Consider the following 27877-nt stretch of genomic DNA (forward strand, 5'->3'; position numbering starts at 1 on the left):
TTGGTATAAGATCGTTTATTTGCTATTGGCAATAAGAAAAAGGGAGGAGTGGGTTGCGCTAAAAATACGTAAAGGTTGTGAGTTTTAAGTTAAAAACAGTAGTCAAACCATAAGAATTCAATTTAACTTTAAAAAGAAGAAATAGAAAACAACAATAGTATAATCACATACAATAGCTGTAATTAAAATGAGAATCAATATATCAATCATGATCACAAAATTATACCCAAAAATCAGTTGATATTATATTCCTAGTATAATAGAAATCTTATTTTTGTTAACCTACTGGCAATTTACATACATATTTTAGTTTGTTGAGTGCCTTTTATTTTGAAGGTATACTTATAATATTTTTTTAGACTCTGTGTAACAATATGTGAAACATAATAAGTTGACAATCTTTTGTGTGAAGATTTCATAATGTACTTTGTTTAATGTTTATATATTCATCTAAATCACTTTTTAAGCGAAACTACTTTGCATTCATATGATGTTATTTGACAGATCGTCTTTTCATCCATCAGAGGGTCTGCCATAATTTATTTCAACCATTTGTTGAATAAAAAATAATATTTTCATAGACTTTAACTTTCATTTCTTTATTGTTAATATCTTATTGTTTTTTTGCTTCTATTGCTGCGCTTTCAATGTACAAAATTTTCCTTTTAGCAATATATTTTCCAACACTTTATAAAGTAGTACATTATTTTTGAGTATTATACATTTTGACAAGTATTTTGATGGCACTTCAGCATACATTTGAAAGTATAAACATAATCTAAGTACATTTCCGCAATCTACTAAAGGTTGAAAGTTAGATATATTATAGATAACAGGTAAGAAAATTCCATGGTATTATCTAAGATTAGAATAATAGTACTCCTTATTTTACAAATTAAACAATATTTAAAAAGTATACTTAATACCAACAGACAAAAATGAGTAGAGTAGCATCACTTTTTAAAATGCACAACGGTAATACCTAAAATTGCGTTCTATCTAACAACTATTATTGGAGTTGATATTTTTTGTCATCTTCAATTTATTTTTAAAATTCTATAACTATAACTCTTATGTTCTTATGAAAGGCAAAATATCCATTTGTTATATATCATTTTTTTTCAAAACTAACTGCTGCGCCCTAGATGCCTCTAGGGGCACTAGAGTGAAGAAAGGGGAGGTGTGTAATTTTTCTAGGGTTGATTTCTCTTGTGAGGTAGGTGTTACCCTCCACCAAAATAGTTATAAACCTTCTCTTTACCTATGAGGAAGCTGTAAAGGAGAATATTATCAGTTCAGCAATTAGCATGATCTTTAACTACACACACACACAGTGATAAACATCCTGTTACTTTTTAAGGATGGGACAAAGTTTAGAAGTATGTAACTATATTATTCGTTTGATTCCATTGATTACTGAATCAAAATGATTAGAATTTAGACGCGCAACTTATGGTCATAATTGTCCTTGTTATACTGTCAAATATGGTAACTTAATAGACATATTATCTAATTCTACCAATAGGAGACAACTAAAGGAACATACAAGAAATCTTATTGGTTAAAGTTGTGTACACATTCTTTTACGTAATGGCATATTTTTTCGTATTATGAGTCAGCTATAAATTGCTGCACATTTTAGGATTAAGCTTTTCTTGGGTAGATTAATTCGTGTAAAAAATGTTCCCTCGTATAATGTAAAGCATATGACAAAACATATATTATGTTAGTTATGCAATTCTTTTAATGAAGTAAGCTTTCTAAAAATTAAATCGTCGAAAAAAATCGTCTCTTTTTTCGTCGCCAGTATCTAGTATAACAAAACATAATCGATATCCTATGCCTATTTACTGTCAGTACAAGTTAATTTTCATGAATGGAAAAGTTTTCAACAAAAACATGTAAAATTTTGTGCAAAAAGTAGCGCAATTAATACATAATAAATTTTAAACACTTTTTTTATTACTTATCCGTTTTTTTAATCAGCAAGTTTTTATTGAGTATTTTTTTTGCAAAAGGATGCAAAACCGGTCGACTATATGAATAATAGCTGTGTTATTTAAACCTATAAATATTTTTTTCTTCATACAATACGAAAAATTGCATAAATATAGTGAATAATATGTGTTATTGAAGTTTTTAATTTAACACCAAATTAAATAAACATTTTACTTATTGACAAATATAAGTGTATTTGAGTATTGACAAATATTTAATTAAATATATTATGAGATTTTGTGAATAACATATTTTTGTTAGTTCAGCCAAGAGATGCATTATACTAAATTATCAATCAAACACATAAATACGTCCAACTTAAGAGGGAATTTTTAGATTGCAATTAGATTTGTTTTTATTTGGTTACTCATGATTTAATCTAATAATTTTTGTAAAACAAAAATGACGACATCCATAAAAGCGAAGCACTGAAACGGTAGGACAAACGGACATTAACACTTGTCTAGTGTCTGAACTGAATAATCAGAATATAAAAGTATCAAAAGAGTCGAATCAAAATTGTAAGTAAATTTGTTGAAAAACTGCTTGATACAGGATAATGTTTTGGACATACTTACATTTTTAGGACTTGATTATAGAGTTGCTTTGCTTATACTATTGTTCTTTGTTGTCCCAGGAATCAATATACCAAAAATTAGATCAAACGGATAATTAGATCACATAAACATTTGTTGTTAAAAAAAGTAGAAAAATCAACATGTTTAAAATGGACATACGGACATTCTGGTAATGATTATAGAGTTGCTACGCTTTCTAAATCGTACCTAACTACTACAGGAATCATCATGCAAAGTTTGAAATCGATAGGACAATTCTAACATGCCTAAATTAACGAATAAAATCTATCTATCTCGGACGGACGGACGGACGTACGTACGGACCGACCCTAATGATAGAAAAGCTTCGCTTTTAAAAATGTACATGAGCAAAGTTTTATCCTCTGAAATTCAATTCAATTAAAATTCAATAAACTATCCAGAAAATGTCATATTTGTAATACATGCTCATCTATTTTACATATCTTTGTTATTTTACATCTACTGTTTTTAATACCTAAGACTGAATTGAACTTAACTGGCATGACATTCAGACAGACACTTAACGTTAAAAATCCTCGTTACTGAAGAGTGTACAACGCATCAAAATTATCTGACTTTCATCAGTTACAAATTGGCACTTTTTTCCCTAGAATTCCTTTACGGACTATTATTCTTTAGAGTTTTTGTTTATGTTATCTATAATACAAAGTAGAACGATGTCTGTCCGTCTGTCTGTCCGTCTGTCCGTCTGTCCGTCTGAAGCTTAAGATCTCGGTAACCACTGAACCGAATGGATTCTACTCTTCAGGGTATATACCTATTGGTCCTGCGGTGGTTTTAAGCTATTTTCTTGGGGGGTGGGACACCCCCAACCCCCCCAAAAACAAAAAAATCCCCCCCATTTTTTTTTTTTTTTTTTTTTTTTTTTTTTTTTTTTTTTTTTTTGGTGAAGAATTCTTTTGTAGAAATATTCTTTTGAAGAAGAATTCTTTTGTAGAAGATTTCTTTTGTAGAAAATTTCTTTTGTAGAAGATTTCTTTAATTCTTCTTATTTTTTTTTTGAATTTTTTGTTGTTGTCATCTCTTGTGGCAAAGCCCCTAGAGGCTAGGGGCGAAGCCGCTAGTCTTAAATATTTGAATTAGTTTTCGTGTATTTTTTTGTGTATAAAACAGCAAAACATTTATTTAAATTTAAAATCAAGGTTTTTATTGAGAATAAAATAAAGTTTTCCTAAAAGAGCCAAAAAACCTCTCGCTTATTTTAAAATAAATTTAAAATAAGGGTGATCACACAAAGCTAAAGCTCTCAGGCTTATGGTTCCCTTGCAGGGGTTAGGTATATAAAAACAACAACAACTCTTTATATACAATTAATTTTTAAAATAAGAGGGGCCGGGGATTTATATTTGAGGAAGCATTCATCTTACATTAATATATCTCTACATACAATACAATACTTTATTTTTGCTAACTCTTTATTGAAATTTTGACATTATAAAAGAAGCACAAATTTAAATTAGGCGTATTAGACTTTAATCTTACTTGTTAAAAATTCTAGGCAATTTTGGTATATTTTGTACTTTAAACAATATACATGGCTAGGCTGTCAGCCCCTTATTCTGTGACTGTTCTGCAACTGGAGATTTTAGGATTAGGTTTGTATTTAGAGAATGTTAATGCGACTGCCACTGCTGGTAAAAAGTCTAAAAAGCTTCGAAACGGCTGTGTCTCAAGATTTTACAATCTAGAAAAAGAACATCAATTTAATAAAAGAAATTATAGCGGCCTTGAAACAATAAAAAAAAATCTAGTTTTTAATCATCGGTCACACATAATAAGGCTTTGATATAGATTTTTGAAAGAATTTTTTATTATGGAAGTTGAAACGTTTAAACTAATTTCAAATTATATTTCTAAAATCTGAGAATATGTTTTCAATTATATTATACTAGCGGCTACGCCCCTAGAGGCCTCTAGGGGCACTTAAGAAGGAGAGAGTCGAATTTAATATCCAATTTCTTATTTTAGATTTTAAAAAAAAATTTAAAAAAAATTTAGGGGGGGGCGAAAATAAATTTTTTTTGGGGGGGTGCCCCCCCCCACTCATTTTTAATTTTAGTTCAAAAAATTTAAAAAAAAAAAATTTTTTTGGGGGGGGGGATTTTTCATTTTTAGGGGGGGGGGGTTGGGGGTGTCCCACCCCCCAAGAAAATAGTTATAAACCTTCCCGGGACCTATGAGAAGCTACCCTGTTAAGGAGAACCTGATCGGTTTAGCGGTTAGCGACATCCTTCGGTACAGACACACAGATACACAGATACACAGACACACAGACATCCTGTTACTTTAGTATAAGGATGATTTGAGTTTTTTTCCGTAACTTCAAATTAAAATGATATAGTTTAAAACGAAGAGAAAAAGTCCCATATTTAAATATTTCGTTTAAAATTATTTCCAAATTTGGCCAATTTAGTAATAGTTATTCATCGCATCGATCATAAACAGCTTTCCATGGATATAAAAAGGTACAATCATAATATTAAAACTAGTTTTGTTAGACCCGAGATGCCCAAGGTTTTAAAATTATGATTGAACATTTTTATCTTCGTAGAAAACTGGATATAATACGATACAATACTTGATTTTTCAGTGTAGCTGACAACCGGCTCTAAACCAGCGGATATTAATCAGTTTAGAAGCCATACTAGAAAATAACTTATCTTTTTTAAAGACATTAGATTTTATTGAGTACAAAGCTACTCTAATATACACTCTCATTGATATTTTTAACAGTAATACTATTAGCCATATTGTCTTCGCTTTAGCCTCACTTTTGCTGTTATTGTCATTAATCGAAAAACTTTAATTATTGTGTTATTCAAGGCAAAATCTAAAGCCATCTAACATTACAATTACAGTAGGCAATGAGGATAATTAGTGCGAAACCTCTACTGTGATACCTTTAAATTTTGATAATAAAACTATAATTTGTGACACTTGTGAAATATTATGCTGTAAACCCTAAAATTAGGAGGAGATATGTCACCGGAAAAATAATACTTTTACTATATCTTACTTGGTTTCAAGGGAAATTGGGAATATCGGCTGAAATTATTTTTTTTACTTTACCTGCTTTGCTTAGATTATTTTCGATTTGGGGAGAAGCTGGTTGATTTCATAAGCAGCAAAGAAACGGCCTGGCTGCCAATTTTATAAAACGAACAAAACATGTCCTATTAATAGAATTATGTATTTCATAGACTCTGAGAAAATCTAATTTCTAACATACTCGGACGGACGGATGGACTTTCTGTAGTTATAGAGTAGCCTGCGCTACTTAAAATATTCACACAAGATAAAAAATATGTTCGGGGAATAACAATGTTTATTCCTGTAACTATATTTTGCTCGTCATGTCCCTGTTTTTTGCTTTGGGTGCGCCCTTGTTAGGGTAGCCCCGCAATTTTGTATTGCAAATAATTTTATGTGGAAAGATTGATAATAAAAATCAGACCTCAGTATCGTTACAGACAAAATGACAGATTGACAAGAACATTTTAAGGTTAGAAATCAAGGATTGAAAATTGTCTGTTATTGTATAATTCTCAGATTTTCTTATCACAAATACATATAGAACTTTTGGAGACGTGTTAGGCCCAGATTAAAATTTATGTCTTTATTTTTAGGAATATTATAAATTTTAATAATAATCTTTCATTGGCATTTCCCTGTACCCGTGTAAAAGTAAAAATATTAAAACACGGCGATTAGTAAAACATTAACAAGTGAAAAGTAAATTTGTTTTTAAAGTAATAAAATATCTTATTAGTGTTCACCTTTAATAATTTTGCACATTTGGTGAAGTTTAATTATTTTTAGCCAAAATTATTACGAATTAGAACTGAGCAAGGTGGGGGGGGGGGGGGAGGGGTTAAGATGGGTATCAACATCCGCCTCAATAATGAAATTGGGTTTACCTGTCTAGTAGAGTTGGCGGGATACAGGATAGGCGGTACCCGGCAGGATATCTGGCGTTGGCTGGATATTTTATTAGCAAAAACATCCGTCGGATATTGCAAATGGCCGGATATCCGGCCAAACCAGATATATGGCCGTCCCCTTCTTTTCATCCGTTTATGGGTTACACCGTCCCCCCCCCCCCCCCCGAGAAATCTCTGGGAAAGCCACTGAAATGTGAATTACGGGGAGATGAGTATCAACATCCGCCTTAAATGAAATTGTGTATACCTGTCTAGTAAGGTTGGGCCGGATACTTTTTTGGCCGGATATCTGATACCGGATTCCGGCTGATTTATAATACCGGATATCCGGTACTAAGCCGGATATCTGGCGATGGCCGGTTATTTGGTTGGATAACAGGATATATTAGTAGCAAAATAATCCGGCCGAATATCCAGCCAAACCAGATATATAGCCGTCCTCTTCTTTTCATCCGTTTAAGGGTTACACCCCCCCCCCCCCCGGAGAAAACCCTGTGAAAGCCCTGTGAAAGCCACTGAATTGGCATAAGCAGTACATAGTTCATATACAAATGGATAAGTGGATATTATGATAGGGGAAAAATTGTTGTCAATTTGATGGCAAGTTCTTTTATCCATTAGAAGGCAAAGGGCTTGGGGAAAGGTGCTGGATGGGGGAGATCGTTATTTTAGCCAGATGCAAGTTTCAGTTTACTAGAGTACATTATAATCTGGTGTATGATCCAAGTGATAATAAATCAGTTCATATACATGGCCTAACTAAATAACAAAAAAAAAAATAGTAGCTGTGTTAGCAATAAAAAAATATTAAGTGAGGGGTTGGTGGTTCAATCCTCTGTAGAAATGTAATTGATATTTAAAGTAAAAATTATAAGAAAACATCCCACACTTGAATGTAAAAAGGTAGGGCGAAAACAATAGTACTATGTAAAAGTACTTAAACATAATTGTATGTATAATAGCTTGTTGCTATCTAAGTGTTTAAGGGGATTAGGCGTAATTACGGCCTGTCCTTGGAATTAATTTTATATTATTTTATAATATCACCAATTACCTTATCATAATTGTTTCATAATTCTAGGTTGTTTTTTATTATTATTTTTATTCTAGATTAGCAGATGCGCCCCTAGCATCATGGCTTTGTATTCAAAATTGTAGGGAAGGATATGAATATAGCCTAAAAACACTCTAAGACTTATACCTACAAATAAAAAATCTTAACGCCATCCATGGATGAGTAAATCATTCGGTCCAGCAGGTATCGAAACCTTAAACTACAATCTTAACAATGGTTACAAACAGTATTTATTGAATTTCGTTGCTACTCTTTATATATTTAAGTCAATTTGGTATTTCTCATTTTTTCCATTGTTGCGACAATATTGAACATATTTTATTCTTGTTGAATATTAAGATTCATCATATATTTTGAAATAAATGATTTGATCTTGATCTTACTGTATAGGAAATATTCAAGGTATAATATATTCAATATATATAACTTTTTAAACGCTTTAATCTTTATTTACTGATTTCCACATATCACTGAGGTGTTTTTAATTAGATTTTTAACATTTTTGTGAATGATATTATCAAAATCAGATTTCCCGTCGTTCTAAGGTTTTTTGTTCATAGACGAAAAGGAAACGTCGCTTTATTTTTTATTTCGTCTTTTAGTTGATATGAATTTCTGGACTTATGACACTTTGCAGAAGCGATGGAACATCTCTTATGCCTATCTATCTTTCAGAGTTAAACAGGAACGAGTTAAAAGAGAAAAAAATGACAGAAAATGAGTTTTATTTATTTTTCGGAAATTTATGTGACGAATACTAGGAAAGCTCCGTTTCATATTCAATTTATGAGGTATCATTTATTTTCTTACAGTTTTTAGCAGCATAGCCATTCTTTATACTTATGAGTATGTCATTATTTAAGTCTGGTCGATTGATGGTCTCTTTAATCTGGAGAAAATAAGGCCTTATGGAAAAATCTTTATAATAAAATGTAAATGTAATGTTTGATTTAAAAACTTATTACTATTTAGCTTTCAAAGTTATACAAATATCTTGTTATAGAAACGAAAATAAATTATTCATGGTAGAAGTTTTGTTCCGATTAATATGTTGTTTCCCAAGTGCTAACACTCTAAAGTGTTGTAGCTTTGCTTTTGTGGATGTTGGTATTCTTTTTTTAACGTGTTGTGGATCGTTTATGAAAAGTTGTGTTATATATCAAACTACAAGAAATTAAATTGATATCAGTAAATGATTTTGAAGAAAAACTGATATTTTTCCCAAAAACTAAAGTGTTGTAGCTTTGCTTTTGTGGATGTTGGTATTCTTTTTTGAACGTGTTGTGGATCGTTTATGAAAAGTTGTGTTATATATCAAACTACAAGAAATTAAATTGATATCAGTAAATGATTTTGAAGAAAAACTGATATTTTTCCCAAAAACTAAATATTATATTGAGTTGAAAAGGTCAGGGGCGTCCAAGCTTTTTTATTTTGGGGGGGGGGGGGTAATCTTTATTTCATAGAGGCATTTTTTTATTTGGGGGGAGGGGTAAAAATTGAAAATCCAAAATATTTGGGGGGGGGGGGTTAATCACCCCTTTACCCCCCCCCCCCCCCCTCTTGGACGTCTATGGAAAAGGTACATGTTTTTTTTAATTAGATTTTGGAAAGTAAGCATTAGAGCTAAAAGCATTTAATATTTTTCCAAAGTTTTTATTTTTTTTTCTTGGTAAAAATAGTTGTAAAATTATTTTTAACTCTTTAACAGGACTGTTACATAAAAGTACAAAGTTTTCAAAAGAACTTTTTTGTCCAAATTGAAATAACTATATTAGTAGAATTACTAAAGTTTGAAGAAAAAAAATTGGTAAAATTGCTGGAACTTAGGGAAAGGGGAAAAGACTTTTTTACATTCTCATCATTCACATGTACATTAGATTAAGAAAGAAATTAAGAGAAAAGTTTTTTTTTAAAGAAGACAGTAAAGCACTTTATGTTTCTGTGTGTGTGTGTGTGTAGCCAAAGTTTCTTAGTGTTTGGACCTAGTTAGCTATGGAGTAGGACTAGGCACTTTTGTATATTAGCCAAAAGGGCCAGCTCAAGCGCCACGCTCAAGTACTTGTTTATCCGATGTATCACAGGTGCTACTCTTTATTACATTACCATCGCCGAGTATGGCAGGTGTCCAAATTTATGAATGATTGTACGTGATTATTGAGTATCCAAACTACTCATTTATCTCCCATCTTACCTTTTTACACAACCAATGTTATGTTACTCCCATTTTAAATTGAAAATGCCAATTATTGTAACATTGACTTAAAAACAACGTTTAATTTTTTAAAAGTCTTAAATTCTATGACGATAAATCTTCGTCTTTACTGACTTTTTATGACATCATTTATCTGTCTGTTTAGTTCTTTTTATTTTACTTGTTAGGAATATTTTTCTTTGTAACCCATTGTTTGGATTTTTATTTTTACAATGTAATTCTTTCTTTGTGGGAGAGAATATCTATTTTGGTCATTTGCCGCCTTATAAATGAGAATATATTTCTTTTCACACCCACCAAATGTAGCTTGAAATTTTTTGCTGGTAGAATTCTCAATTTATGCATATTATATTAAAGTATATATTCATATTTAATAATCTATATATTTTTATCTATGTATACTTACGGCTACGACCCTAAAGGCGTCAAGGGGCACTTTTTATTCGATCTCCAACTTTTGACTTTAGTTTTAAAAAGAAAAAAATAAAGAAAAAATGTGGGGGGTAGTTTTGTCAAGGGGCGATTTCTCGTGGTCTATCTATCCATCTATTTATCTAACTATCTATCTATCTAGATACCTGTAGAAGTAGCTTGCCAGGAAGATGGACAACTTGACGGATGCCCAGTACCTGGAACTTGTGCTGGGGCCGCAGCATATGGGGCTACATGTTAGTATTTATTTTATCGCTTTATCACTGTGAATTTATTAAAACTATATAATCGTCTAATATTCGAATTTAAATTAGCAATGGAGCTTGCAAAAATCATACAAAACCAAAAACTTAAAATATACACAGTTTAAAGTTATGGGAAAAGTCATTTCTTTCCCATTAAAAGATTGGCATGAAAATATGCATGCAGAGGCTATAAACGATTTAGTAAAGAAATTAGTGGTTCATGCTGTACCATATTAGATTACTCTCGACGTGTTCTCTAATTTACTTTTTTCTTTAATCTTCTTGCTCCTTTCATCTATACAAACTGCATTGTTACAAAGGTCAGCGGCAGCTGTATCATTACATTATACAGCCGTCTTCATTGCAACTGGGCAACATTTTTGTAGTAGTTGTGACTGATTTAGCCTCAGCTGTCACTAATTTGTCCTTTATCAAAGGTCGTCACTTTTTCAATAATTCATCCAAAGCTGAGTTGCACCCTTAAAAATAAACAGCTGCAGTTAACCATCCAAAAATTAAGATAATGCCGAGCCCTACAATATTATATTGTTTTTTTGTTAACCACTTACAAATATTGGAGAAAATATTAGGAGAATTATCAGGTTTGATTTATAGTTGTCTGTAGCAACATCCCCTATAATATTGGTATACCAAACACTTTTTCTAAAAACAAGGATGACAACATCCATAAAAGCGAAGCACTGAAACGGTAGGACAAACAGACATTAACACTTGTATAGTGTCAGAACTGAATAATCAGAATATAAAAGTATAAGAGTCGAAGCAAAATTGAAAGTAAATTTGTTGTAAAACTGCTTGATACAGGATAATGTTTATGGACATACTTACATTTTTAGGATTTGATTATAGAGTTGCTTCGCTTATAATATTGTACTTTGTTGTCCCAGGAAATATACCAAAAATCAGATCAAACGGATAATTAAATCACCTAAAAATTTGTTGTTAAAAAAGTAAAAAAATCAACATGTTTAAAACGGACGTACGGACATTCTGGTAATGATTATAGAGTTGCTACGCTTTCTAAATCGTACCAAACTACTACAGGACTGACTATTCAAAGTTTGAAATCGATAGGACAAATTTAACATGCCTCAATTAACGAAAAAAAGCTTTCTATCTCGGACTGACGGACGGACTGACCCTAGTTATAGAAAAGGTTCGCTTTTAAAAATTGCATATGTTATGTATATTCTTACAAGGATAATTATCTACATGGGTAGCAATGATATTTCAGGGAAAAGGCTACGCCCCATTTTATATTAAAATATCTATTGAGCTTTCTTAGGTTAGTTTAGATTATTTTTTTTTCATGAGAGTCCCATTGATTTAATTATTTCTGTAAGGGAAAGAAATAGATTACTGGGGAGGTTTTATAGTCCACTCTGCTGTAAATGGAATTACTCTAGTCTATTGTACTCTAAATGTTTAAAGAAGCCTATTTTCTGTATATTTTTAATAGTGCATGCAATTACGATATGTTTGTAGGTTAATTTGTAAATAAATATTCATTTAGTAAATTGACATGAATCTGATTGTACTTATTAGTTTAAAACATATAAACCTGCAATACACATAAGTAACCTCATTATTGCTAAACTACCTATCCCGTTTCTCCAAAAAGGACGAAAAATCAACACATAAGGCACCAAATATTTTCGGTAATTAGAATAAACTTCATCAGGTTATGGTTATATATAAATATTTCTTCACAAAAAAATAGCAATATCTTCGTGCATTGTCATGAAATGAATCAAACATAGAGTGCTCCTAGTTTTGTTTCTGATATAATAAAATTCAACATATTGCAGATTGGATCGAAGGCGTACTGACATCCAAACGAACATGCCTATATAAAATAATGGCCACGCTATTTTTAAATCATTCATATGTTTAGGTGTTACTGCCTATGACAGCCATTTATTCTGCCATATTTCTGACAGGGGTACTCGGAAATATCTGTGTTTGCTTAGGTAAGTTTATATCCTTATAACAAAGTAGCAGGATGTATGTCTGTTTGTTTGTTTTTCTGTCTATCTGTCTGTACCGAAGGATCTCGCTAACCACTAAACCGATACATTGTAGATTCTTATAGGTAAAAAAAATGATATATAGATAGTTTTATCTTTATAGTAAAAATAAGACATGAATAGATTTTAGCAATGATTTTCAATCAATAAAAAGTTTTGTAATGTTTTTATTGACGACCTTTGACCTTTCTCAATGTTACATTTTATATCAAAGAAAGTTATGGTGATGTATTCAAAGAAAACCAAATATGCCAAAAAAAAATCAAAATAAGGAATACTATAAAACAGTTTTAAAACATATTTTTAAACAGATATTATAAATTTATAAGTACTTTTATAAATAAGAAGTTTGCAAAAATATTGATCTGAAACATTCGATGTATTTACCAAACTAATTACTTTCTTTTCAAATTATTATTAAATATTTTTAATTATTGATTTGTACCTTTAACGTTTATATAAGGGTACAAAATTTGGCGTTAAACTTACTTTTTAGTAGCGAAGCTATTCTATATTTAGAAATGTCCATCTGTCTGAAACGTTTTGGGAGAAATGTGATTTTTATGGATAATATAATTAAGTATAAAACATCAATTTCGGTCGGACTGCCTTTAGACAGGTTTTGAACTACAAATAAATAATAGTTTTCACATATTTCCTTGTATATTTGGTGTTTTTGGTTCGATTTTCAAAGTTTTTTTTTTCTGTAGATAATATTACCAAATTAAATTTTCCTGTTCTGAGCATCCAGTAAGTAATTTACTTTGGATGCCTTTCTTCATAAAACAAGGATGACAACATCCATAAAAGCGAAGCTCTGAAACAGTAGGACAAACGGACATTAACACTTGTATAATGTCAGAACTGAATAATCAGAATGCGAATGTATAAGAGTCAAAGCAATATTGTAAGTAAATTTGTTGAAAAACTGCTTGATACAGGATAATGATTATGGGCATACTTACATTTTTAGGACTTGTTTATAGAGTTGCTTCGCTTATAATATTGTACTTTGTTGTCCCAGGAATCAGTATACCAAAAATCAGACCAATCGGATAATTAGGTCACATACAAATTTGTTGTTAATAAAGGTAAAAATCTACATGTTTAAAATGGACGTACGGACATTTCGGTATTGATTATAGAGTTGCTACGCTTTCTAAATTGTACCTAACTACTATAGGAATCACCCTGCAAAGTTTAAAATCGATAGGACAATTCTAACATGTCTAAATAAACGAAAAAAGCTATCCGTGACGGACGGACGTATAGACGGACCTACCCTAATTATAGAAAAGCTTCGCTTTTAAAAATATAGATAAAAACTAGAATAAATCTGTGGGAAAGGTTTCATGATTATTTTCTCCTGTATAATAGATCATAACAAATCCTTTTTAAATTTCCATGTCCGTATTCTCATGGATGTTGTTATCCTTGTTTCTATTTAAATATTCATTTATCTATTTCAGTGATAATTAGACACAAGAGTCTGCATACCGCCACAAATTATTATCTTTTCTCTCTGGCTATTTCGGATCTGGTCATTCTTGTGTTAGGTAAGCTTGTAAATATTATTCCAGTATGGCTTCAAAACCGATTAATATCCGCTGGATATGGGGGGGGGGGGATCTTATCAAAGTTTTTACCTCATCTTTATGCTAAGATTTTTAAAATTAGAGTAGGTCCAGGGGTAGCTATTCTAACAATCGATTCTACAAAAAATCACGAAACCTTTTAAATTTTTTTTCTTGTAATTGAACAGGGGTGGGTAAGAAGGGGAGAAAAAGGGGAAGGGGGTTGTGGGGAAATTTTCCTTTAGAATTGTTTGTCAGAATCACATTCCCTTTTCCCTGGAGTAGGTCTGTCTGTCCTGAACAGATTTCTCATAATTAATTTAGGCATGTAATGGTTTTTCTATCGATTTAAAACTTGGTATAATGATTCCTGTAACAGTCAGGTATGGTAGCAACTCTAAAAAGTCCTATTTACAACACTTTTTATCTTTACAATTGTTGATTCTTGTTTGTTCCGTCTAATTTTAGAGCTTCACTTTTGTTTTATCCTTGTTTTATGTATCTACTTAAAATTAAGAAGGAAAAGGCTCTTACTTTATAGGTTACGCCAATTTCAATTGTAGTTCAATTATGCCATCAACATTTTTTTTGCTTTTAAGCATGGTGTGATTTGATATGTATTTAATTTAGTTTTCTACAATACAATTAGGTTCTTACCACAACAACCTAAAATAACAGAGAAAATTAGATTAACATTATAAAAGTGTACTTGGTTGGGGTGCTTTGTAACAAAGATAATTCTTCCAATATGTATGTGTGTATAACTGAGTGGTTGTTAAGACTATAATACACTTACCATACATGTATAAACTAGGGTATCATGTTAAAAATACAAGAATAAGAGTAATAAATACCAGTTGTCGTATCAGAGTCAGAGTGATTCCTATAGAAGTTAGGTACAATTTAAAAAGCGTAGCAACTCTATAATCAATGCCGGAATGTCCGTACGTCCATTTTAAACATGAAGATTTTAACCTTTTTTAACAACAAATTTGTATGTGATATTATTATCCGATTGATCTGATTTTTGGATTACTGATTTCTAGAACAACAAAGTACAATGTTATAAGCGAAGCATCTCTAGAACCAAGTACTAAAAATGTAAGTATGTCCTTAAACATTATCCTGTATTTAATTTTTAACAAACTTACTTACAACTTTTTCGACTTTTATACTTTTATATACTGATTAATGAGTTCTGATACTCTACAAGAGTTAATGTTCGTTTGTCCTACCGTTTCAGAGCTTCGCTTTTATGGAGGTTGTCATCCTTGTTCGTCCTTAATTTATTAGATTAAGGTATAATAGATGGTATTATGTTGAGACAGACGGGAATTATATTTGAGATGAGTATAACTGTACATATACTGTTTTACAGGATGAAGGCTAAAAGAAGGCCTTTTGATTTCTGTAGCCTAGCTTCTATATATTTGTCTAATGAACAATAAAATAATGTTGAGAATAATATGTGTTCAGATGGTCTAGTTTTAAGTTTAACATTTTGGTAGATTCCATTACGTTTATATTTTTTAAATTGAAAGTACTCTACAGACTAAGTTTGATACATTATGCTAAAAATTAACAAAGATATGGTAGGTATTGTCATTAAATCAAATTATGTGGCTTTAGGTTAGATATTAAAGTTTAACAACTTCAGTTTGAAATTCCTATAAATTTATTGCATAAGAAGTTTTAGTAAAATTTTATTTTTATCGACAATTTGGGAGAAATATTTTTGATTGAAGAAAAAGAATATATAAAAAGACAGCCTGTTGTATTCTTTAAGCATTAGACACTCCCCCTAATATTATATAATTTATCATGTCTAAAGATATTTGCTGCATATATATTGTACAGCAAGTACTTAGATGTCTGTGTTTCTGTCAAAAGCAAAGTAGGCAAACAACTGATTAAGAAGTTATCTAATGGTTCTTTTTTGGGAATATAAGTTTAGTGACTATAAAAAAATAACGCAAAACAATACAAATGACCAATGAAAGGCCAAAAAACAGGATACATTTCCAATGACAGGCCAGTATACATTTTAGTTAACCAGTGGTAAACCAGTATGACTTTTTATAGGCACTATAAGAAGCATCCTTTTTTGGTTTTTAATTTTGAAGGTTAAGTATCTTAACATGTAATATTTTAAGTTACATATGGACTCAGATTGTATAGATTGTTTTTTCCTTAACTAAAAGTTGGCGTAAAGACTTTTAGTTTATTATATAAATACAAGGTCTACAGGTATAGGGAAATGTATTTTGATAAAGCACAGATTTCTGTATGAAGATCTAAGTAATAGAAAGGCAATCTACAACTAGTACTTAATTTTGAAAATGAATGCTAATTTATATTTGATTGACCTCTCACTATTTCCCTGAAAAAGTGACAGTACCAAGATGAGACCATGGATTAATTAACAAACTTTAAATTAACATTCAAGATTCTAAACAGAGGTTGTCTGTTTTAGTTCAGTGGCTCAAATTTTTTTTTCTCGTTTATTTCTTGTTTATGTATGCTATACTAGAGATGTTCAAAATCTATTATGACAAATATCAAGATTAACAGAATGTCTTGGCTTTAAAACAGTTTCAATTATCATACAAATTCGTGTACTATGAATGTTTTATTGTCTGGATTTCAGTTTAAATATTTGTGTTGCATTTAAACCACAAAAGCTTCACAAAAAACTTACTAAATATATACACATAAATATACCTTTCTTCTTAATAATATGCATAGGTAAATTGCCAGAGTGAGTGGGGACAATTGGCTGATCAAATGTTAATCACCATTTATTTTGAGACTCTACAAAGTGTTAAAAAAAATGAGCCGCGTAACGTCATAAAAGGGAGAGATGAGAGGAGAACTGGGAAATTAAACCCCTTAAAAAGAGATGGATCTATTGACGTCACACGGCTAATTTTTGACACTTTTTAGAGTCTCGCTAATGTTAATCTACAATAGGGATAATTTTGTCATCATTGGTGATGTACATCAATTTATCGGCCATTGTCTTATCCCTTTAGATCCTGGTAAATTGTTAATCATATGATAATATTTAATATATTTTGACGTAATTTGTCCACCCTAATAAATGATTTAAAGACATTCTATCCATTAATTTAGTTTATATAAATAGGTGAATTTTCGTCCTACTTAACTTTACTTTTAATTAATAGATATTTAGATCAAAATTAAATTTTGATGTGCTATTATTTTGCTCAAACTCTTTTGTTAAATCTTGATTTGATAGTACTTTAAAGCAATGTCCAAACTTTTTTGCCAGCAATTTTATTCAGCCATTGTCTGATATCCTAAAATCCAATATAAAACCCCCTTACAAAGGCTTTTAAGGAAATCAAATTCGCCCATTGCTACTCTATTAATAAAGTCTCTCTGTCCGTCCGTCAGTTTTTTATATCCTTACAGTTTTCTCCTCATATACAATCATTATTCAACAGACCTCAGTACTAACACACATACACATTCATTAAGTGGAAAAAATCACATGGACATTCATTCAATAAATCAAAAGATTCTTTATTTAAATTAAAAAAAAATTGCACAATGAAATGTTATCTATTTCAATATTTTTTTTGGAATGAAAAGTGAAAAATAAATTTCCGTCACACGTACCCTAAATAATATTTTTTTCTTCTGTTTTTATAAGTTTTGTAAATCAAATATGAAGAAAAAAATTTTCAAAGGCGTTCTAATTAATGTAAAAAAGTACGTATACTTGACAAAGTTCATTAGCTCTTTTCTTACGGATTCTCTTATTTTATTTAGTTGCTATAAACTTCAAGTTTTCGGACAGGGAAAGGTTAGCTGCAAGAAAAAAAAAACTTTTTATTACTATTTAACCAACTAGCGGCTACGCTCCCTAGAAGCCTCTAGGAGCCTATAGAGGGAGGGGAAGTCGCTCCCACTTTCAATTGTAGTTTTAAAAAGAAAAGTGAAGACATTATTTTGGAGGGGTCATTTTTTTCTAGGGGCAATTTCTCTTGGGAGGGTGGTGGTACCCATTCTCAAAATAATTATAACCTTCCTAAGACCTACCTTGTAAAGGAGAACCATATCGGTTCAGCGGTTAGCGAGATCCTTCGCTAAAAACAAAAAAGTTATTACTTTATATAATAGGATAGAAAAAGCAAAGTTCTTCATCGTGCCATAGTCTTATTCATTTTGTTATATTTTACTAAGTTTAACATCATACTTTCAAAGTGCGTTGCGAGATTATTAAGTATTGGCTATTACACATTATTTGATTGGATTCTTAAGGCGGTTCAACGATGTACGTCAGCCGTTTGGCAGCTCTTTTTAAAATGTCTATGCCAGCCATATTTACCGTGAATTATACTAGATTAAATTTTTCAAGGGTGTTGAAGGGTAAGGGGTGTAGACTATTTGTCAAATGAAGTGTAATGTACACCTAGGTAGATGTATTCACTCTCTTAGTTTTGTTTAAGTGTTAGATACACCCCTCTTCTGCGCGCCCCTGGCGTGAAAGATGTATAAAATCCTTTCTCGTCTCCTTTCATTCGAATCCGGTGGATAGGAACCGGTTCTCATACATACGATAAAAACTATGTTTAGCATCGTATTATATCCAGCTTTCTACGAATATAGAAATGTACAATCATAAGATTAAAACCAGTTTTTTTAGCCGGTGCCTTTGGCACCTTGGGGCTAAAAAAAACTACCTTTAATCTCATAATATTTTCTCATAATTTGATGATTAGGAAAACTATTACCTATCTTTTTTTAAATTAATATGTTTTTACAAACGATTAAATTTTAAGTTGTTTATAAATAGGATTTAATGGGCTTTTAAAAAAAATAGTTTGACAGTTAATAAACTATTTAAATTGAAAGTAAGTAATAAGAAATCATTCTAATTTTGGTTTAGTCAATCTAAGATGTTTCTTTTTACAACAAGTTAAAATTAATTTTTAACTTATTTTTTTACAAATATATTAGTTAGACTATAAAATAGCGTTTAATACAAACATGTCTTCATCTAATTAATTCAGTGAGGGAGGGGACAATTGACTATGAATTAAGCAGCTTATATTAGTACCTACAAAAAATGATGCCATGCAATACAAATTACTAATGGTCAGTATATAAAATTTTACCATTTGTCAATCTAAATGTACAGTATAGTCCTATCATTGGTCATTTGTAGTGTATGACGTCAAATTTTGAAACACGTTCTCACAATTAGCTTAAAGACTTTGTTCAAATTTATTAATTATTGGTAAAACTTTTACCAATGATTTAATCTCAAAAGTTTTATCATAGATATACATTGTACTACATACAATTTATTGTCATTGTCTTTTTGTTTTGGAATTTTATTTCCAATAAATATTTCCACATCTTTATCTCTATCTAGGTTTACCAAATGAGCTTGTAACATACTGGCAACAATACCCATGGATGTTTGGAGAACAATTATGTAAAGTTAGAGCTTTGATATCAGAAATGTAAGTTTTTAGTGGCAAAACAACTATACAAATTCTCAGATTTATTTATTTATTTTATTTTAACTTTTTCTTTTTTATCTGAGTTTTAAAAAGAAAAAGTAAAAAAATGAGGTAATTTTTACAAGGTGCGATTTCTCTTGGGAGGGTTGACATACACTTCCCCCCAAAAGAAGCTTCACTGTAAAGAAGAACCATATCAATTTAGCTATAGACAAAAATCTTAATACTTTCTATAATGGGATTAATGCATTTATCTACTCGTCAAACTACATATTGTTTTACGTCTTCCTTAAGATCTATCCGTCTTTCCACCTTCCACATATTCAAATTCAACTATCTACCTGTCTATCTATCTATCTCTTCATCAAACTAGCTCTATAACTTTGAATCTAATTATCCATTTATTTAGAAAAAAACTAATATTTTTCTATCCATCTAATTAACAATCTATTAATCTAACTACTTTTCAATTCATCTCACTATCAATCGATCCATCTAACTACCCCTTTCTTAATCTAACTATGTATCTATGTATATATAGGACAAGCTATGCTTCTGTGTTGACAATAGTAGCATTCTCAATGGAAAGATATCTGGCTATTTGTCACCCGCTCTACCAGGAAAACAGATTTTTTTTTCAATAATTACAAAATTAGTCTCGTTTTTTTTGCCGGATAATAATGCCGTTTTGTTAATTAAAAAAAAGAACTAATTGATTCCTAAAATTTCCACTTTTATATCGTTTTTCGTCTCTTCACAATGGGATCTTTTATCTTGGCATTAGAAGTAGACAAAAGTAAACTTTTATATCTACTCTTGTAATTAATTAATGATGTATTTTTTTGCTTTCGCTCGGAAGTAACTTCATTTTTGCTTTTGTTAATGGCAAAGAAATAATCAGAACATACAAAACTTTAAAACCTTATATCAAAACGCTCATATGCAATGAAAATTTTGGATGAAAGTTTTTGTTTCATTATTTACTGAACATTACAAAATTGTACAGAGTAGCTTCGCTACGTTTAAAGTTCACGTTATTTTTTAGCACATGTCATATTTTCCCGTTTTATAAAAATCCAATTAAAAGTAAAAAAAATTTAAAGGAAATATTTTAATCGTATGTTTTCATTAAAAAGTATATTTATTTTTAATTATTAAAGTAAATATTGGAATAATTTTTTAATATCATCTAATGCAAGGTATCCTTACTACACGTAAATGAACGTTTTACCATCACCCTAACCATAAACCTGCAATAAAACTTAATAGCTTTTTAATCAGAATTTTTTGTGGAAAAAACTGTTTTATCTGATAGTACGCGTTGTCTGGTTTTGGCAGAGCAGTAAAAATCATCACTGGCATCTGGTTTGTGTCATTCATGGCTGCCTGTCCATATGCTTACTTTACTCAAATCAATTATGTAGATCGACAGCTGGTAAGTTATCTGTGTTATTGATTGATTGATAAAATGGATTGATAGCTAGCTATTTACGATGTTATTGATTGATTGATAGAAAATGTTATGTGACATCTGGTTTGTGTCATTTATGGCTGCCTGGTGAGTTATTTTTGTTATTGATTGATTGATAGATATCCATATGCTTACTTTACTCTTATCAATTATGTAGATCGACAGCTAGTAAGTTATTTTTGTTATTTATGATTGATAAATTGGATTGATAGCTAGTTAGTTACAATGTTATTAATTGATTGATAGAAAATGTTACGTGGCAGTAGACCACCAGTTCATGGATGCCTGTCCATATGCTTAATTTACTCAAATCAATTATGTAGATCGACAGCTGGTGAGTTGTTTTTGTTATTGATTGATTGATAAAATAGATTGATAGAAAATTTTACGTGGCATTAGACCACCAATTCATGGCTGCCTGTTCATATGCTTAATTTACTTAAATCAATTATGTAGATCGACAGCTTGTGAGTTATTTTTGTTATCGATTGATTTATAAAAAAAAATTTACAAGGCATTGAACACACATCCTTATGCATACTTTACTCAAATCAATTATTAAGATAGACAGTTGGTAAGTTTATATTTGTGTGATATTGATTGATTGATAGAAAATGTTACATCAAAACACTGAAATAAATTAAGTGTTATTTTTGTCATGGATTGTTTGATAGTAAATTTTACATGGCATTAAATCATCTATTCATTGCTGCCTATTATATGGTATTACACTTGCAATAACATTTATATATTATTTTTTCTTATCACAACCTTTTAAAACATAAATCCATTTTAATTAATTTTAAGTTTTAAATAATGATAAAGCTACAAATTTGATTTTTCAGTTCACTGGAATTTGCTTTTTTGAGCTTAGCTTGTCTATTTTTTTTTTTTTTTTGATAGGATAAAAAGTCACTGTAGAAGTTTATTGGTCTTGTAATAAATTAAGAACTTTATGTTTAAACAAAAAAATATTTGTCTTTGCATAATTGATGTGATGTAATTTTATCTCATCGTATTACAGACAGTTATCTTCTGACAGGAAAATAAAGATTATTGAATCCATTCTGATGTGTTGGTCCTGAAAGGCAAAAGTTTAAATAAAACGAAAATTAATGCTATGGCTTTTATTTTATTTTTCGTGTAATATTGTAAATTTTACGATGCAATTAAAGTGATTTTAGCATGGCACAGGGCCAGAACTGGTTTTTTTCTAGGGGATATGAAGCATGGAAAACAATTTCTGATTATTTGAAAAAAATAAGCGATAATACATTTTATCTTAGTTATTAGAAATAGTAATGTATAAACTATTGTCCTATTACCTTACAAAATGCAATTAGTATGTATATTATGTTTTAATTTTATACTAGTTCTTTATATTACGTAAATAGTTTTGGTACTATTGGATATAAAATAAAAGTTGTGTCCTTTATTTTCAAATATCTGTAATTAGTTAATTACCAGTTTAGTCTGACTTGGTCTTTAATTTCTTATTCCTTTGTCCACGGATACAAAGTAATGTAATTGGAATATATAAATTAGTGTTTAGTATAATTTACTGCCAATGACCCATCTCTCCCTATTATGATTACTATCTATCTGTTTAGGAGACAGGTACAAAGATCCTGAATGAATCAGCAATGTGTGCTCTACTAGAAATAAATATACCAGAGGTAAATATATTCTACTTTTAATTACTGCCTTTTGAAAAACCCACGAATGTGGCTGAAAACGTAACCCGGAAGGTGATAGGTTCTAATCTCAGCCAGAAACCGTGTTATAACGGAAGATGTTAAAAATAGTTCCTACTGGTGCGCGGCATAAATAGTTAAAGTAGGGGGAAAGACTTGGCCCACATTATTGCCACTCATTATCAGACTTCTAAGGCAAAGGTCGTGCAATCAAAGGGTTGGTTGTCAGTTGGATGTTACTTAACCTATTATTCTTGGGTGTTAGAGCATCGCATCCCATTACAAGCGGATAATGCTCTGGATTCTCTAGATGCTCACTTAAAAACTTGGTTAGGTAAATTGTCTTTAATGGTTTGGTAGGTTTATACAATCTTTCATAAAGAAGCTTCTAGTAAAAACCTTACGCCCTGAATAATAAAGTTAAAGAATAGAGAGGGAATTAGTTTAATGTAGTCCTAAAGAAGCTCTTTTTAGTGCCTATAAAGAAATGACGTCATACAATACTAATTATAGGCCAATACACATAATACTGACAGGCCAATATACATTTTATTTGACCAATGGTAGGCCAGTATGATGTCATTTTTTATAGGCACTTTAAAAAGCTTTTTTTTTGCATTTTTTTGTTATTTTATCTCAGTGAGAAAACACACATTTTAAAAAAATACACGTTCCTGCTATAACAAGGGTCACTGTGAAATAGGACAGGTAGTTGTCTGGATTATGCATACATATATTCTTTTTATGTAAAGTGTAATAAGTTTTTATGTCTGTAGTTTAAGATTTTCATAACCCAATTGCGTTCTCCAATTCAAAGGAGCATCAGATATGACCTGGGATGTTTTTTTTGGCTATTTTATTTTTAGATTTAAGTGTAATTACAGCTAACTTTCTGTTTTTATTCAACCTTTCCAAAACTAGATGCCAGGAGTGCAAATTTACTCTTTGAATGATTTTATTATATGATGCAGAGAAAAGTCAATTCGCAATAAAGTTTTCTTTTCTCATATTTATATTTGTCAAATATTGCCTTTGATGGGCAGTATATATTTGAGGAAAGTAAGACGTGTAGTTATTTTTACCTTAATTACTCCTCCATCTCTGAAGATATACCCTCTTCCAACACACTTTTACTTCAAAGGAAAATGTTTTCATCCTTTAACTTTTTTCTCAATTATTTTGCACATTTTTATGCATCAAAAAGTGAATTTGCAAAGTTATCTTTTTTGAAAAAGGTATCATTTAAACCAAATTTTTTTGTACTAAAAACTTGTTGGTTATTATTTTGGCAAGTGTGTTTCGTTTGTTGATAACTATTGAGTTGTTTTATTGGCACATTACCATAGAAATAACGAGCGGCTGCGAGTATGAAATTTTAAGGGAAAAAAGTACTAAAAATCTGCACAGGAACTAAATAAATCCTACCTACATTAAGAACCTAATCAAGTCAGCAAGATCTTAAAAGACAGATTAACAAACCTAGGATAGAATTATATCAAATTCAAATGAGCAGATGATTCTTTCATGTTTAAAAAATGATTATTACTTCAAGTAATAAAATATTGACATAAAGACATTTTGACATGCAGACAATAATCCTTATACTTAAGTAACAGGATGTCTGTTTGTGTGTCTGTACCGAAGGATCTCGCTAACCGCTGAACCGATCGGGTTCTCCTTAACAGGGTAGCTAACACTCAACTAACAAACTTTAAGCTCTTAGCAAGAGGAACTTGATAAAAGGAACCAGCTTAAATATTTTAATGATGTAATTTATAGCAATTCTTTTTTTATATTTCAGGGTTATCCTTTATATCAGATCTCATCTATTATGTTCTTTATTCTTCCATTGTGTATCCTTCTATATCTATATGCCAGGTAACATTTCTATTATCTATCTATCTATCTATCTATCTATCTATCTATCTATCTATCTATCTATCTATCTATCTATCTATCTATCTATCTATCTATCTATCTATCTATCTATCTATCTATCTATCTATCTATCTATCTATCTATCTATCTATCTATCTATCTATCTATCTATCTATCTATCTATCTATCTATCTATCTATCTATCTATCTATCTATCTATCTATCTATCTATCTATCTATCTATTTATCTATCTATCTATCTATCTATCTATCTATCTATCTATCTATCTATCTATATATCTATCTATCTATCTATCAATTTATCTATATATCTAAATCCAATAGAAAATACTTTCGTGTAATTAATTTTTTCTTAGTAATTCATTTCATTCTACTGAGTATTTCTTTTGTCTGCGAGAAAGAATCTTTCACCAAATTTCAATCTTTTTTCCTCAAAATAAGATTTTCTTTAATGTATGAAAGATGTTGAAAAATTTGCATTTTCTTTTGAACTTTTACATTACTTTTAAATAGGTAAAATTAAGTCCATAAAACAAACAAAAAATTGCGGCTAAAAAAAGATTAGTACTAGAATTAAGTTGTTTTTAAATGACAAAAGGATTTATTGAACCACTATTAGATTTTAGGGATTCTACCAAAATTACCACATTTATATATTGGGGAGGGGGGGGGGGGGGGGGGTGCAAAATCATGTTAATCTCGACTCTTCACTATTCATGCAAAATTTCAAATTTCGAAGACATTCAGGGGACAAGGGACAGGTGGATAGTTTATAAGAAAAATATGTCTGTCTTCGGTTTTTTTTCCACAAAGTGCCTCTAGCCCCCCTTCCCTCATTTCCACTTTATCATTAAAATATATTCAAAATTTGTGAGAGGGGAGTGTACTTTTTCCTATTACTCTTGCAGAAGGAACCTGTCTTAAGGTTTATAATATATCCTAACTTAAGGTTAATAATATATCCTAACTTAAGGTTAATAATATATCCTAACTTAAGGATAATAATATATCCTAACTTAAGATTAATAATATATCCTAACTTAAGATTAATAATATATCCTAATTTAAGGTTAATAATATATCCTAACTTAAGGTTAATAATATATCCTAACTTAAGGTTAATAATATATCCTAACTTAAGGTTAATAATATATCCTAACTTAAGATTAATAATATGTCCTAACTTAAGATTAATAATATATCCTAACTTACGGTTAATAATATATCCTAACTTAAGGTTAATAATATCCTAACCTAATGTAAATACTGCTTGAACTAGTGTCTAATACTTTTAAAACTCTGGGCGACCCCTTTATTTTTATATACTACACTGAAATAAATTTCATTGAAAAGGGAAAATGAAGCATATTTTATATGAAAAACTATTCAAATCTTGAAATCTTTTACAAGAACAAAATTGTTTGTCAGCCAGTAATAAAACTCATTCTGTATTTTTGCTTTGACTTATTTTGATTTATTTACGTTTCAGTTTAAATCTTAAATTTGGATTAAATAAGATAAAAGGTTTATAGATTTTTTTACTTTTTGATGGTAAAAATGCTTTACCTTTAATCTCGAAAAAAACATATTTAATAATTTTAGTAGCAGTATATATTTTCTAAGGTTTATTGTACCTCAGACATAAACAGATCTTTTGAATCCTTCAGAGTTCTACTGTCCTTAATCCTTAATCTCGTTATATAATATCATGATGTGAACACATTCTTGCAAATAAAGGTAGATATAGAAGATCTTCCTACAAAATCAAAAAGAAAAACTAGCCTCCAATCAAATATTACTACAAATAGAATTACTTAATTTAAAATCTGTGTATACCCTGATATATAATAGAAAGATAGATAGATATGTAAAGGATGTAAATACATTATCTATTTTACATTATAGTACCTCACATTGTTTTGAAACAATCTCTTTCTAATTGCAATAAAAAACATACATTTACACATCCAGATACTAGAGTATAAAATATTTTTTTATATATATTAGACAAACAGACAAAAAAAAGGGGGAAAACGCGTGAATGAGCTTAAATAAGGATTTGCAAAAATTGGAGAATTTTGAAAATTCACACTAAATCCTTAAAAGGAAATTTATTGCATTCGACTGATTGAGATATAATACATATTTTTGCGAGTGTTCACATATTGCAGGTAAAACAAAAATTATGTTTTTTCATTGCTATTTCAGGTAAGGCTAAGCAGATGTTAAAAGAGCCCACAATGGCTAGAACTAGTTCTTTTTTAAACATGGTGGGAAGAGGGTTTTAGGTCTGGCTATCTACAAATCTTAAGTATTAAAGTAATATGTCTATATATCTACCTGTCTGTAATTATAATTTATCTATCTATCTATTTTTATTTCAATATAAATCGTACTATCAATCCATCTATCTATACTATTTAGGATGGGTATAATCTTACGGCGGTCAGACATGCCCTCCGCCAGTAACGGAGGAGGCGGCGGAGGCTGCAATACCGCCGATTCTGGTGTACATGGAGCTAAACATAAATACCTGGTACTTAAAATGTTAGGTAAGGAATTATTCATTTGTATATATATTTGTGTATGTTTATATTTTACTTTGATAGGTAAATGAAAGATAAAAAACTCCTCCCCACTTTTTAAAATAAATTAAAAACAGTTACAATTTCAGTATATTGGGAGAAGGATGATTATTTATCTTTTATTAAAGCATAATAATATTCATAATCAATTAAGCAATAACAGGTTTAATAAGTAGGCCATGTTTAATATAACTTATTTAATTTCAATTTCTTCAACATTCAAGGGACGTCCTTGTTTACCACCTATTGCCTTTATAGTTTTATTATCCAGACTGTATAATATTCTTATACTGCTCTTTGTTTGGTATCGCTGAAAAAGGAAGTAATGGCGAAAGAAGAGAATCAGGGCTCAGCAGCAGCGCGTCAGCCGCGTATAAGCATCATTGAAAAAATCATATTATAACTTTAAAATTCAGCTGGATGTCTAAACCTCTTACTAAATAAACAATAAATTTTATTTTTTTTGTCACCTTATCAGGTTTAAGTTTAAGGCTTATGCGCGGCTGCCGAGCACTGTGAAGAATCTACTTTTTTTATAGAAAAATCTAATACGATCTGTTACTGAAGACTATTGATCTGTTAAAG

At 30.3% G+C, this 27877-nt stretch overlaps 1 protein-coding gene across 3 annotated transcripts in view; it reads left to right on the plus strand.

Annotated features, from left to right (window-relative positions):
* The first annotated feature begins 8307 nt into the window (after positions 1-8307).
* The window catches only part of LOC145319516 (neuropeptides capa receptor-like), a 36705-nt gene continuing 17135 nt past the window's right edge, over positions 8308-27877 (plus strand). For all 3 annotated transcript variants that reach the window (XM_080161693.1, XM_080161694.1, XM_080161695.1), the window contains exons 1-10: positions 8308-8425; positions 10424-10517; positions 12442-12517; positions 14044-14130; positions 19553-19643; positions 20185-20261; positions 20957-21078; positions 22725-22790; positions 24610-24686; positions 27132-27259. In XM_080161693.1, coding sequence (XP_080017819.1) covers positions 10452-10517; positions 12442-12517; positions 14044-14130; positions 19553-19643; positions 20185-20261; positions 20957-21078; positions 22725-22790; positions 24610-24686; positions 27132-27259 — 790 coding nt within the window. In that variant the 5' untranslated portion in view covers positions 8308-8425; positions 10424-10451. The remainder of the gene's footprint in view (positions 8426-10423; positions 10518-12441; positions 12518-14043; positions 14131-19552; positions 19644-20184; positions 20262-20956; positions 21079-22724; positions 22791-24609; positions 24687-27131; positions 27260-27877) is intronic.

This window comes from Acartia tonsa, chromosome 5, assembly GCF_053477335.1.
Source record: "Acartia tonsa isolate MP-2025a chromosome 5, ASM5347733v1, whole genome shotgun sequence".
NCBI classification, from domain to species: domain Eukaryota; kingdom Metazoa; phylum Arthropoda; class Copepoda; order Calanoida; family Acartiidae; genus Acartia; species Acartia tonsa.